The sequence below is a fragment of the Psammomys obesus genome, unplaced genomic scaffold (assembly GCF_907164565.1).
Source record: "Psammomys obesus unplaced genomic scaffold, mPsaObe1.curated_primary_1811, whole genome shotgun sequence".
Taxonomy (NCBI): Eukaryota; Metazoa; Chordata; class Mammalia; order Rodentia; family Muridae; genus Psammomys; species Psammomys obesus.
Window position 1 is genome coordinate 15,463,133 of NW_026585686.1, and position 14,662 is coordinate 15,477,794.

General features: G+C 40.1%; 1 protein-coding gene across 3 annotated transcripts in view; it reads right to left on the bottom strand.

The window, feature by feature from the left end:
- Frmd3 (FERM domain containing 3) overlaps positions 1 to 4,581 on the bottom strand; it is a 197,013-nt gene extending 192,432 nt beyond the window's left edge. For 2 of the 3 annotated variants that reach the window (XM_055630140.1, XM_055630131.1), the window contains exon 1: positions 4,238 to 4,581. In XM_055630140.1, coding sequence (XP_055486115.1) covers positions 4,238 to 4,384 — 147 coding nt within the window. In that variant the 5' untranslated portion in view covers positions 4,385 to 4,581. The remainder of the gene's footprint in view (positions 1 to 4,237) is intronic. The other variant, XM_055630149.1, reaches the window with a different exon arrangement.
- Positions 4,582 to 14,662: the final 10,081 nt, after the last annotated feature.

Below are 14,662 nucleotides of genomic sequence, written 5' to 3' on the forward strand. Positions count from 1 at the left end.
AAAAAAAAAAAAAAAAAAAAAAAAAGAAAAAGAAAGAAAAGGAGTCTAGGAAAGAAATGAACCAATTTAAAGAAAAAAAAAAAAAGGCCTAGAGATGTAAACATAAAGTTCTCAGTACATAAACGAAAAAAAAATGGTTAAGAAATACCCCCAAAATGTATCAAGTTTAGTAGCGAGAGATGCAAATTGCAAATTGAAACAACCCTGAGGTTTCATCTCACCCCAATCAGAATGACTAAGCTCGGCCAGTCAACTGACAACAGATTCTGGTGAGCCTGTGTGTAAAAGGTAACCATTATTCATTATTGGTGGGAATGCAAATTAATAAAAATAATAAAATAATATTTTATTTTATTATTTTATTCTCAGGTACTCTGAGAATCAGTATGGAGAATAATCAAAAAAAAAAGAAAAAAAAATCTTTCCTATGATGGAGCTATATCACTCCTTGGTGCATGTTCAAAGGAACTGATATCCTACTCCACATATACTTACTTAGTCACGCTCCTCACCTTATTTATAATAACTAGGAAATAATAAAAACAAGTTAATCGTCTTTCAATGGATGAATGGATAATGTAAATGAGGTAATACATACTATGGAATACTATTCAGCTGAAAAGGAAATTTGAAGATAAATAAATGGACTTAGGGAAGAGGAAGAGTATATTGAGTAAATTAACACAGACCAAGAAACACATCATAGATTTTCTCTCATTTGGTGTCCCTAGCTTCAAATCTTCAGAAGCAAGCAACATGGAAAACAGGAAAGCATAATGGGACCACAGGGAAGGAGGGCTGGAGCGGGGAACAGCAACATACAGGTAAAATAAAGCTCAAAATAAAAAATGCAGGGGCGGGGGGGGGGGGGGGGGCCCCCCCTGGGAAGGGAAGAGGAAGGTTATTACAGAAGCAGAAGGAATGATGGGTGACAAATACCAAGCTTACTTGATAAAGCCTGAAGAAACTGTATTATTTTTATTTACCTAAAATTATGTGTAATACACATACACACATATATATTTGGGCTGACAGTCTCTACACATGAACTGTAGACTAACAAAAACCACAGTATTAAATATGAGAAATCTCCTTTGAGTGGTTGGTCAGGGTGGTCCAAGAGATTCCCAAAACAAGGGCTGGAGAGATGGCTCAGAGGTTAAGAGTACTGCTTGCTCTTCCAGATATCTTGAGTTCAAATCCCAGCAACCACATGGTGGTTTATAATCATCTGAAATGAAATCTGGTGCCTCTTCTGGTGTTTAGGTGTACATGCAAACATTTACCAGGAAATTTGGATAGGAATGGGGTTAACGACTCTCCTCTTTTATAAAATCAGGAGAGCTGATAAAAGAAGTAAAGCTTTGAAAGGCTCCAGTTCTGCACCTGCACATGGCCATCATTAACTGCTCCCTGAGTGGACTCAAGATGAATCATATAGACTAAGCTTAAGCAAGCTCTGTTATATGGAAACACAGAACATAGCTGTACACATTTACAATGTGGCATTAATAAATGTTTGTGAGAAACACCAAAAAGAGAGAGAGAGAGAGATTCCCAAAACAATATAGAAGACTTTTGTTGCCATTGTTGCCTTTCTGAGGTTGAAGGTAAGCCCTACTGCTGAAGACACTGCACACTTAGGACACAGGACTCAGATTATCTTTATTTAAGCTGGATCTGACCTGAAAGTCTCCTTCCAGTGTTCTAACTTCTATAATTCCAGAAAACACTATGAAAACTTCCAGAAGTGTTTTAGTAAGGTTTCTAATGCTGTGGTAAAGCCATGATCAAAAGCAACTTGGGGAGGAAAGAGCTTATTTCACTTATGTTTCCAACAAAGGATCCATCAATGAGGGAAGAAAAGGAAGGAACTCAAGCAGACCAAGAACCTAGAAGCAGGAACTGAAGCAGTGGCCATGGAATGGTAGGGCATACTATTTTGCGCCTCATGGCTTGTTGAGCCTGCTTCCTTATAGAAGCTAGTACCACCAGTCCAGGGGTGGCACCGCTCACAGCTAGCTGGGCCTTCTCATATTCATCATCAATCAACAGGCTTTTCCACAGGCCAATCAAATGGGGCAATTTCCCAGTTGAGGCTCCCTCTTCCTAAACAATTCTAGGTTGTTTCAAGTTTGACATAAAACTACCCCATACAGGAGGGGAAATAATTAATAGTCTTACTGAGCTGTGACACTCAGGAACCAAGACAATGACCAGCAGGACGGAAAAGATATCTATAAAGGTACAACAGCTGTTTGTTGGTCATAAAGTCCACTCAACAGGAGGTAAATCATGCACACTACTAGAAACCTAGCCAACTTCCCAGAGCTGGTGAGGTAATGCATCTCAAGAGAATCTACTCCTACCACTTTGCTAGACCAACATAACTCCTAACTACATTCTAAAACTTATTTTTATACCCACAGACAAATGTAGAAACCACCCCTCATTTTAAAAAAAAAAAATCTCTTTACAGCAAATGGAGACAATCACAGAAAATGGCTATCACAACTGAATACAATACAGAGATCAAGGTTCATGGGAAATGCATGTGGATACATCCTAAACGCTCCTGCATCTGTTGCTTAGGGAACATTGGGTAAGAGCTGGCAGAAAGACTGCAAGATGCAGAATACCATAATGTCCACTGTGAAACAATCTTTCATAGAAATGGCATAAAGCAGACTTGAACAATGGCAATATCAATAAGCATAATAACCGAGAAGGAGGAAATTTTCACAATGCCCCACCCTTATACAAAGAATTTCAAGCAATTAATGACTGTAAAAGAGAATGAGAATTAGCCTTTCCCAGGCACGAATCCCTTCATTGTTTATCCAATACAAACTGGTTAGTCCTGGGGCTGTATACACTCAAACAATAAAAACAGACTCAGCAGGTTGTAGTTAAATACTTATGCATTGGTATACATATGTATATATATATATGTAACAATAATAATAAAAGAAAAGAGGCTGTCCATTGAAGAATGGTTGGGGAACTTGGAAGAAGTTGGAGAGAGTGGAGACTTGGGTGGGGCTGGAGCGGGAAACGGAAGGGGGAAAGTAATGTAATTATATTTTAATTAAAAATGCTTTTTTTTTTTTTTAATTCAGGAACAACCTAGAGGCAGATTTTTGCCTCTAGGAGGTGCTAATCCATTCACCACGGGTTTTAGAACCTCAAGATGTGGTAAATGGAATGAATCCTAGAAATAAATTAATTCGATTTTTAAACTCTGATGCTAACAGTGCTTAGCTCTGATACAACCTTTGCAAAATGTGCATGCCACATGAGGTCATGGGAGAAGCTCACACCTACTACTTGAACAAGCGCAGCGAAAGGACACAAAAGAGTTTATGAGTGCACAGATACACACACATCACCACCACCACCAGCAGCAGCAGCAGCAGCAACAACAGCAGCTTACAAATATGTTTGCAAGGCCAAAGACACTTATCTCCCAAGGAACGGAGCAGCCAATAAATATCCAAAGCAACATGCCTTCTCCTCCAACTTGACCACAGTGAATAGTCACCAAAATTTCAAGCTTTGTAACCCAAGACCCACGTTTCTGCAGGATCCGTTTGCTAGCCTCACGAACCTTTTTGTTTTCTCTGAAACACAGATTTCACATGTTTCTTTTGAGGTAGCTCCAATTCAATACAACGTGCACCCCATCCTTCAAGGCTGAGCTCAGGGTTTCTAGGAAACTTGGAAAAGTCCATTACCACACTAGAGAAGTACAAAATACCGTCAGAGAGACAGCAGGGCACAAGAAGCAGGTTCCCAAACGGCCTGGGCGCGGGAAACAAGAGCGAACCCTGGCTGGTGGAGTCCTTTTCCACGTGGTGGATGAGAAAGAAGCCAAGGAGGTAGTATGCAAGGGTCCCCATTGGCTCCACGGCTTCTCTGTCCTAGTGGGGTAAACTGCAAAGAGACCAGCCCAGAGACAAGCAAGAGACGTCTACCTAAAACTTCAGCCTAAGAGCAACGCGAAATGAGCTCAAGGAGCACGTCAGGGTAGGGGGCTGAGGAAAGGATAAAGCACAGGAGATGACTACAGAGGGCCGAAGCACCTACCTTGTGGACTGAAGGAAATCTGGCATTCCAGCCGGGCTTCTCTGCTGAGATGGGTTTCCTACCCGCCGTATGCCCACCCTCAGAGCCCACTCACTCACTCCTGCACCTTGCGAACACCGCACGCCCTGCAAACTCCCCCGTGCCACCGCACCTGGATATGGCAGGAGACCTCCGAGTCGTCCAGTAGTCGAATGGTGCATTTCATCTCCTGGCTGAGCGATTTGATGCTGGAGCTCCGAAAGTGAATCATTTTCATAGTCCTCCTGCCTCTGGGCACACAGTGACAAGAAGCGAACATACACAGCAGCACTCGGGAGCGAGCCGTAGGAGGCGCGGGGCCCGCGCGGCCCTGGTCCACGCGGACATTCACACGCTCTCAATACAGTCCCTGCTCTGGTTGCAGCCCCGCCCTGGGACAGCGGCAGCAGGGCGCCTGCGGCCGCCAGCAGAGAGAGAGGAAGAGCACTCCTCCCTCCCTCTCTTCTTCACAGGGTCCAATCCCCGCCCCCTTTCCGTAGAGAGCTCGAAGGGCACCTCCCTTGGCTAGAGCTTGAGGTTGAAGGCGTCTGAAGCCCGCCCGCGACCCTGCTAGGCAGGAGGAGGGGGAGAACAGACTGGATCCTGAAACCCAGGAGCTCTGGCGGGGGCCTCCTTCACTGCCTCTGCTACTGCTGCGTCAGGCTAGGCCCCGATGCTTTCCTCCGGCTGGCCGCCTCCTCCCTCCTCCCATCGTGCTTGCTAGACAGTACCTGCCCTGTTCCCCTGGGACTCAATGTGAACTCCCTGCATTGTGAACTCATTGTGATCCCAGGGGCCAGCAAAGAGTGGAGAGCAACCCACACAACCTCAACGGGAATTCCGCTGATGAAGAGAACTGTTGAGTTGGTAGGGATTCTCAAACAATGGCAGAAGGCACAAGCATTGCACATGCACAGGGCCAAATAGCAATAGTTTGGGATATTCCTGGAAAATTTTAAAGTTGCCGGTTTAGTTAATATTAGCTGATAGTAGCCCCTTTCTTTCTTCCTTAGGAAGGAATTGTCTTTCATAAGCATCGTGATCTTTGATGAAAATACCCCCTTCTAGTCCATCTACGAAACTTATTCTGCATCACCCCCTATAGAGGGCCTCCCCCACCTCCAACTGCATAGGAATCTAGTAGGAGTCTGATAACAAAGAAATCTCCCATCCTATTTTAGTCTCCCCTCTGCGTGCTGGAAACCCTGGAATTCCCTGCTGCTCTCCAGGAAATCATTTCCAACCCAAGGTCTCCCGTCCCTGGGTGAAATGCTCTAGGTTCAAGGAGGGGCAGAGAAGCTGCAGCTATTGCAGGTGGGTGGAGCTTCGCGGTGGTAGGGTGGAATGTTAGGAAATAGGAAGCAAATGAAAGAAGCTTTGCTCAGCTATTTCTTTTTCAGTGAGAAAACAATGATTACTAGACTTGTTGCTAGCTGTCAATTCTTTAACATTTTGCCACACGTGCAGAGTCTCTTCATACAAGGGGATATCCTATTCTGTGGAGTAAAGGGACTGGTTGTAGCCTGCATTGTATTTGGTACTTGTCCTCTCTCTACTCCCTATTTCCTCTGCTCCTCCGGCACTAATAATCATGTACAATCAGGCATCTGCTTCTCAATCCTCTAACGTGCAATATCTATCAATCTAAGACAACCTAGTGCCCCTTGTCTGAAGCCTCAACACTAGACATGATGATGCAGGAGAATGGAAGTGTGAGGCCAGCCAAGATTGCTTAGTGAGACTGTACCAAATAGCAAAAGAAAATAGGAAGAGAGTGTAGAGGAATTTTAATTCAGTACATGGCTACTGTGGCTGGAATTGAAATACCCAAATGACCGACAGGCTTTGAGTCTGAGGTAAAACACAAGAGAGTCTTTATTACAAACTCGAGCTGGGTGGCATCCCTTTACAAGAACAAAGGGGCAAGCGACCCCCAACTCCGGGAGAACAACGTTTTTAAGGGGGCAAAACGCAAGCAGAGAAGTGCAAGCCTTGGTATTATAGGATTGGGTGAAAGGGTCTCTAGGGGAGCTGACCTTTAAAATGATTGGTTTGTTTTTAGGCACCAAAACTGCAACTGGTCAGGTCTGGCTACTTGGAGGACACCTGACCCCCAGTACTGCCCTGTTACCCCCAGGTTAGGCTGTAGCAAGGGGGAGGGGGTGTTAATACACTCCATGGGCTTTCTTAGGGGCTACTCACACCTGAAGGTTTATCTGGGCGGGAGACTGCTGCTGGACCCCTGCTCTAAAAGGACTGTGATGTGGTAATTTTGCCCCCTTCCCAGGAATTAACTCTTAAGTTTTTTAACTTCTCCGAATACAGGCACACCTTTAGTCACAGGAGACAAAGTCAAAGAGATCTCTGAGTTCAAGGCAGGCCTGGTATAGAGCAAGCCTCAGGTGAAGAAAAACTTAGAACTAGGTGTGGTGATACACACTTGTAACTCCAACATCTAGGAGACAGAGACATGCATATTTCTGAGTACTAACCAGTTCTGTTCAGTCAGTTCAGTTGAGTCAGTGAGTTGAGAGGCAGTGCAGGAGTTGAGTCCATGACAGTTCAGTTTGTGGAATTCAGAGGTAGTTTTACCGGAAGAGTTTTACAGAGACAGGTTAAAGAAAAAACAAACCAGACACAGGTGAAGACAGAATGAGCCAGAGAATTAAAAAATATTGCCAAAGTTAGAATGAGGCCAAACAGAACAATTCAGTGAGAAAGTGAGAGAGGCCTGATTGAATCAGTAAGCTTGGAGAGGAGTTTGAGCCAGAACAGCTGAGTTGAACCAGCCAGCCAGAGTTCAGAAAGAACTACAAAGGGTGAACTTATTCAGCAGTAAGTCCCAAAGGGTGAAAACATTCTAGGCTTAAATTAGACTGTATGGAGGTTAGAAGTTTCCAGGACTAAGCCTAAGTTAGAAGACAGAGTCAGACACACCAAAAAGGAGTAGACGGCTAGAAATAATCAAACTCAGGGCTGAAATCAATGAATTAGAAACAAAGAGAATAATTCAAAGAATCAATGAAACCAAGAGCTGGTTCTTTGAGAAAATCCACAAGATAGAAAAACCCATAGCCAAACTAACTAAAAGGCAGAGAGACACTATCTAAATCAACAATATCAGAAATAAAATAATAATAATAACAATAATAAAACTATGAGAACAGGATTAGGCAGATAGCTCTGCAGTCAAGAGAGAAAAAAGACATAATAAAATTTAGGAATTGAAAGAAATTCATGAATAGCACCTATAATCTCATTCTTGACATATAGAATATATTTTGATCTCTGGAAAACAGTTTTCCTGAACATTATGCTTCATAAATAACTACTAAATTCAGGAAGAAATGTGGGATTAAGTAGTTTTTAAATAGAAACAAAATGAAATAAGGTGAATGAAGAACTGAATGGGAAAACAGGAGTCTCAATGAAATGCCCCAAACTACATGGTGACACATAGATAATATTAAAAGCCAGGATCTCTACCTGGGTGAGGTGATACATACCTCTAGTTCTAGGACATATGAAAAAATTTGTTCTATCATCCATGTTATGATGAGGCAAGGGTGTTACAAATTCAAAAAAGATTTAAAAAAAAAAAAGAAAGGCAAAGGACAAACTTAAGGATTTAAGGTAAGGTTTGAGGCAGTGAAGTGGCTCTGTTGCTCAGTGGGAGAGTGCTTAATCAGCATGTGTGCAACCTTGAGTTTGGGTCCTCAGAATGGAAACCAATGAACAATAAACACAAACACAAAAAGTATGCTGAAGAGGCAGAGATCATGAATTGGAGGTGAGCCTCAGCTGTACCAGGGCTGGCTTTAGAATGGCTAAGACAACTGACAACATACACTGTTGAGAATGAGATCAAAGAGGAATACTTAATCACTGTTAGTGGGATTGGAAATTGGGGTAACCACTTTGGAAATTGGTGCAGAGAATTCTCAAGAAGCTAAAACAAACCTACCGTATTCTTAGCTATAACATTCCTTGATACATGCCCAAAGCATTTGTCATCCTATTTCACAGATACTTGTTTGGCCATGTTCTTTGCCATCCTATTCACAATATTTAGGAAATAGAAACAATCTAAATGCCCTTCAGTTATGAATGGATAATGAAAATGTTGTATATATGCAACGGCATTCTATGCGGATGCAAAGAAAAATGAAATTATGAAATCTTAAGGTAAATAGGTGGAACTTGGAAATAATATATAGAAGGATAGAGGTGATCCAGACCTAGAAAGACAAGTGTTTCATATTCTTTCTTATGTGTGGAACCTGTCTTTGAATCTCTAGATAAATATACATATGTATACCTAGATATATATCTTTATATATGGGTATACATCTATATATGTATATAGATATCAATATCTAGATATATGTCTCTATATAGACTATATATAACTCTATCATCTATCTGTCTATCTATCTATCTATCTATCTATCTATCTATCTATCTATCTATCTATCTATACTCTATCACCACAGAAACCAGAAAAATATGAACACAACATGGGGAAGGGGTATTCATGGAGGAGCTTGAGAGAGGGATCTAGGAAAATATAGGTGCTTGAAGAGGGAATGGAAAAAATGAGGAAAATTTAACTAGGAAGAATGTGGGAGGCCAATACAGGTGAGGGAATGAACACAAATAAATAACACCAAATGTGTTTGAAACAGCCATAAAAGAAACAAATTGTGTGTGTTTGTGTTGTGTATGTGTGAGAGAGGGAGAGAAAGAAAAAGAGAGAGGGAGGAAAGAGAGAGAGAAATACACTTCCCTAGGAAAAGTCTTTTCTTTTCCCAAAGCAAGCACATCTACACCTAACTGGTAGGGAATAAGGGGAGGAAATACTGTAAAACCTGGAGGACTATGACATCTGCTGTAGGATAGTTCCTTTTACATATGATAAAAAAGTAAACCTATGAAATCTCAAAAATATCGTTATGTAAAGAAGATCTGTGCAATGAAAACAGGAGGTGACATGACAGTATAGGGCCTTGTATGAATAGCTACAGGCAATTTGTGGCTGTTGAGAAAGGGAGAATCAGTCGTCTCTATGGATGAACCCCTTGAAAGGTTATCCAAAGGGTTAGTTTTAAAGGCACACACACAAAGAACAGCGCTTAGAATACACACACACACACACACACACACACACACACACACACTTTCTCCGTGCATGTACACAAAAGATTGCTCTCCATAGCTTGCTGAGCCTGCTTTCATATACAAATGAGAGCCACTTGCCCAGGTGTAGTCCTGCCCTTAGGGGGCAATTAAGAAAATGCCTCGAAGAATTTCCTACAATCTGATGGGAGTATTGTTTCAATTGATAGTGCTATTGGCAGATCATTCTAGCTTGATTCAAAGTGACATAAAACCACCCATAACATGAGGCTCTTGCAAGTTTACACTTTTGAATCAAAAACTAGGAATAAAAAGACATAGCTTCTGGGTTAGGGATAGGGGCTGTGTCTACTTCCACTCTGAGCAATGAAACCCAATCTGGCTTGAACTTGTGAGGGTCCTGTCTAGGCTTGTTGCCACAGTCCTGTGACTCAATTGTGCATCAGTCCTGTTGTGTTTAGACAGCCTTATTTTCTTGGTTTGTTCATGCCCACTGGCTCTTTCTGTCTCCTCTTCCACAGATTTCTGTGATCCCATAAGGGATTTGTTGGAGATATTCCATTCAGTATTGAGTTTTCCAAGCTCTTTCATTCTATGTACATCATCCTGTGTGTGTGTATTTCTTTCAGTTTATTGCAAAAGGGAGCTTCCCTGATGATGGTTGAGCAAGACACTGATCTATGAGTATAGCAGAATGTAGTCAGGAGTAATTTTATTGCCAATTTCCTTTAGCAGAACGGTAATATTTGATTTCCCCTCGATTCACAGTCTGTTGAATCTCAGGTTCTTGGTCACGTGAGCAATGTTGGGCATGGGTTCCATTTCATAGAGTCAGATTTAAATCCAGTCACAGAGTGGTTGGTTACTCTATTAACTTTTATGCCACATTGTACCAGTATATCTTACAGGCAAGGTTCCCATTGTCATCACAAGGCCTATAGCTAGTTTGGTGTTTACTTTTCTCCTCTTGTAACTACAAAGTACCTTCCTGTAACATGAACACTAATCATGTTAGGCTCTAGTTAGGTAATAGCTCAATTTCTCTGTGTTTGACAAGATATATAGGTATTGTTTTCAGCAATAAAGCCTTAGTTATCATCAAATAGTAGAGAAAAAACAATTGCCTTGGCAATAGACTGGGTTGTTTAGGAATTTTCTTGGGGCCCCTGTGGTGAACAACTCAATTAGATGTAGACCATTCTTAGCACTGAAGGTTTCACTTATTGTCAAGAATTGTCTACTTGGGGCTTTTTCTTCTTGCTATTTAATTATACCATTTGGGTTTCTTTCATACATATAATCTGTCCCTTCCCATTCCCTCCACTTTCCCCCATTTCTTCCTCTTCTCCATTAATTGTCCCATTACAGTCTCCCAACTCCATGTTTCTCCATAACTATTTACTGTATTTCCCCTTCCTTAGGAAATTAATTCCTCATCCCTAGTCCTTTACTCTATACCCAACCTCAGGGGTATTGTGGATTTGGGTTATGCCTACTTAAAGTTTAAATGCTAACATCCACATATAAGTGAAAACACACCATATTCACCATATTTGTCCTTGGTGGTCTGGGTTAGCCCATCAGGATTATTTTCTAACTTTATCATTTAACTGAAATTTTCATAATTTTTTAACAGCTGAATAATATTCCATTATGTAAATGTAACATGTTTTCTTAACCTATTCATCTATTGAGGGTCATGTAGGCTGTTTTAAATGTCTGGCTATTATGAACAGAGCAGCAAGGAACATGGATCTGTAGAAGGACGAAACATGCTTTGGTTATATAATCAAGACTGGTATAACTAGATCTTGACGTAGACCTATTTCCAGTTTCCTGAGGAATCACCACACTGACCTCTCTAATGCCTTTACAAGTTTCTCCTCCCTACAGCAACAAATGTTTTCATTACCCTACTTGCTTGCCAATGACAGCATGAGCTGTTATTTACTGATATCGGCCATTCTGACCGGTGTAAGAAGAAATCTCAGAGTAGTTTTGATTTGCATTTCCCTGATGAGTAAGAATGCTGAAATTTTCTTTAAAAGTTCTCCTCAGCTATTTGTGTTTCATCTCTTAAGAACTTTCTGATTAGCTTTGTACCTCATAATTTTTTTTTAGTTCTTCATATATTTTAGATGTTAAGGGCAATCTAAATTCTCATGTTCGTGAAACTGTTATTCAAAATTACAAAAATTTTGGTCTAAGTGCCTCTTTGAAAAGAGGAAGGTTATTTTTACTTAAGTATTTTTACAATTTATTTTTAACTTATACATACACTTTACATTTCAGTCGTAGCTTCCTCCTAACCCTCCCTCCCATCCTCTTCTACCTATCCTCCCTCTCCTTCTCCTCAGAAAAAGGGACCCCCCCCAACCAACCCATTTGTACTTTATTTGAGGCAGTGTTACTCTAGCCTCCTGTACTACCCAAGATGTGTTGGGATTAAAAATCCACAACATCAGCATTTTAAGATGGACTCCTGGTATCAAACTCAGCTCAACAAGCTTTCATGGCAATGAGCCATCTCACTAGTTCTCTATGTTCTTAAGGAACCTTTGCTTAGCTAAATGAGGCTGTGAGCTAAGGGCCTATACAAAGTGTATCCCATGAGTCAGGCAGAGATCACTTTCTTTTTATTGCAAAGTGATAAAAAGATGTTGGCTAACTTGTGGTCACTGAGTAGACCAAAGTTAAAACATAACATTTCAAAAGGCAGAGATGTTGGCAAACATTTTATTTAATGTTACTAGGTAGCTTTCAGGTCTGGCTGGCAGTCTGGCACTGCTATTTAATATACTCACCCTAACAGAGAGTCCATTTCCTTAAAATAATAATGAAGCTTACCAGGAACACAATTGTCTTAGTTGTGTTCTTTATCCTATTATTTTCCGAAGTATTAAAGACAGCTCTCAAGTTGTTTTTTGAGGGGGAATAAGAGATCACTAAGTTGATGGTATAAACTGTTTCCTCCTGTATCTCTAGAAAGTGATGAGGTCCTCCTATTCCAAATTATGTCCAAAGTGATTAAACTAATAAATTTCTATTAATGTTCAGATCACTTGAGTTTACTGAAAGTGCTTTCTTTCAAGATTACACTAAACTTCCCCAGAAACTAGAAGAAGCTACTATCTGGAGCCTAAGATTGTGAGTCTTAGGATCTGTTTCTATCTCCTCCCTGGGAGGAGTGTTTCAGAGGACATCTGTTCCTCTCTTCAAATTTCTCCAGTGTCGAGTCTATTCTATGAGTAAATGAGAATTAAGCATCCTCCCTAGAGTCCTTGTTATTTAGCTTCTTTAGGTCTGTGATATTTAGCATGGTTAGCCTGTAGTACATGGCTAATATCTGAGTGAGTATGTACCATGTGTATCTCTATTGTTCAGGGCTACCTCACTCTGGATGATCTTTTCTAGTTCCCACCATTTACCTGCAAAATTCATGACTTCTTTTTTTTTTAATAGCTGAGTAGTATTCCATTTGTAGAAATGTGCCATAATTTCTTTATCCATTCTTCAGCTGAGGAACATCTAGGGTTTTTGTTTTTTGTTTTTCCAGATTCTGGCCACTACGGATAAAGCTTCTATGAACATAGCTGGGCAAATGTCCTTGTTGTATACTTGAGCATATTTTAGATATATGCTAATCCTAATTTTCTGAGAAAGTGCTGATGCCTTTCTCAGAAAATGCCCTTGCATCAATTATAGACAGAATACTGTCTAAAACTGAACAAACTGGATGCAGGAGAGTGGACTGCCAAGCTTTGGAAGAACAAGATAGGTAATTCTTTTATAATCTTTGCTTCACAGAAAGTCTGTCAAATATTCTGAGCCAGAAGGTTGACAATGATGTTCCAGGTTTACAAAGAAATTTGGGGGGACTTTCCAGGCAGCCAAATATCTCTGTCATTTCTATACATTTGGAAGCTTCTTGCCTGTACTTCATACATATTTAGGTAATATTTATTCCTTCTTAAGTTTCTGATGGGGTGGAAGACTAGATAGTTATAGTCTCACAGTTAAACTTAAATTGTTGAGGATGATAGAACTTGATAGATAGTAGAACACTGTATCCAAGAGTGTCAAATATACAAATGTAAATCTTACCTAATAATGTTCATAATTGTTATTATTAAATATAGTTTGTTATTGGAAGAGAAAGAGCCTTTTATTAAAGTATAAGGGGGAGATGTAGGTATAAGGTTATTGTGTAATTTAAATGTTGATTTTTGTACCCCCATATCTGGTTGCAATGCTTGTTCTAAGAATCTCCTATGTTAATGTTGTATAAATAATGCTCCCCAATTATCCCTTGATGTATCAATAAAGCAACTTACAGCTAATCATTGAGCAGGGGAGAGAATAAGGCTGGACTTCCTGCCAGCCCAGGGAGGAGGTGTTAGAGAAGGAAGTAGGGAATTCAGCAACGGTGGTTCAAGAGAGATCAGAAGAAGGAGCTGTATCAGAAAAGCTACAAAGTGAAAGTATCTTTCAGATTTCCACTGGGATGAAACCAGATTAGTTTAGAGGGTTAAGAATACACTAACAACTGCTCTGTTATTATGTGGTGAAGCTTGTTATTAAACAAATATAAAAGAGTCTCAATTATTTGTGTGATAGCCAGGTTAAGAAAGAAACTGAGAAACAAACAGAATTTTATAAAATTGACCTTAGCAAGTAATAGACATTCTAATATGTAAGGAGAAAAACATGCCTGTACCCTCTCTGTAGAGGAAGAACCACAGTTGACTAATGAGTGTGGATCTTCCGCAAGAATGATCCTCTTATTGTTTATGCAATACCAAGTGATCAGCTCTGAAGTTGTACATATAGAAATAATATTAAGTGAACTCAGTAGGTCATATTTATATATTTTTCATATGTATGGAACAACAATAATCAAAAGAAAGAGATAAAAATTTGAGAGTAAATGTGGGATGTGGGTGGGGTTAAGGGAGAGGACCTGAGAAGTCTTTGAGGGAGAAAAGGGAAGAGGAGAAGTAATGCAATTATATTTTAATTACAAAAATATAACTTTCAAGAAAAAAAGCAATTTTCAGATGCAATAACTTTTGAACCACCAACATCACGAGGCATACTTTATTACAGTTTGTTTTACAAAAGGAAAATCTATTTTACTATTTTCTCAAGATGTAATTAAAATTATATTACTAATTTTAAGGACACACTTCAGTTCTTGTTCTTATTAGCTTTTGATAATTAACAGCTCCTTTGTTGGAATTTGCTCTTTAGTTTTCTTCCTAAAATACACTCTTTCTCTAACACGTTTTATATTTTATTTAACGTATTAACAAAGGCAGGTTAATAAAGATCAAAGCCAATGTCAACATCAGACTCCTCAAATTCTTTGATTTCACTTTCTACACCTCAGCTGGAACAGCAGCAGTGGAGGAGCCAAGACCAC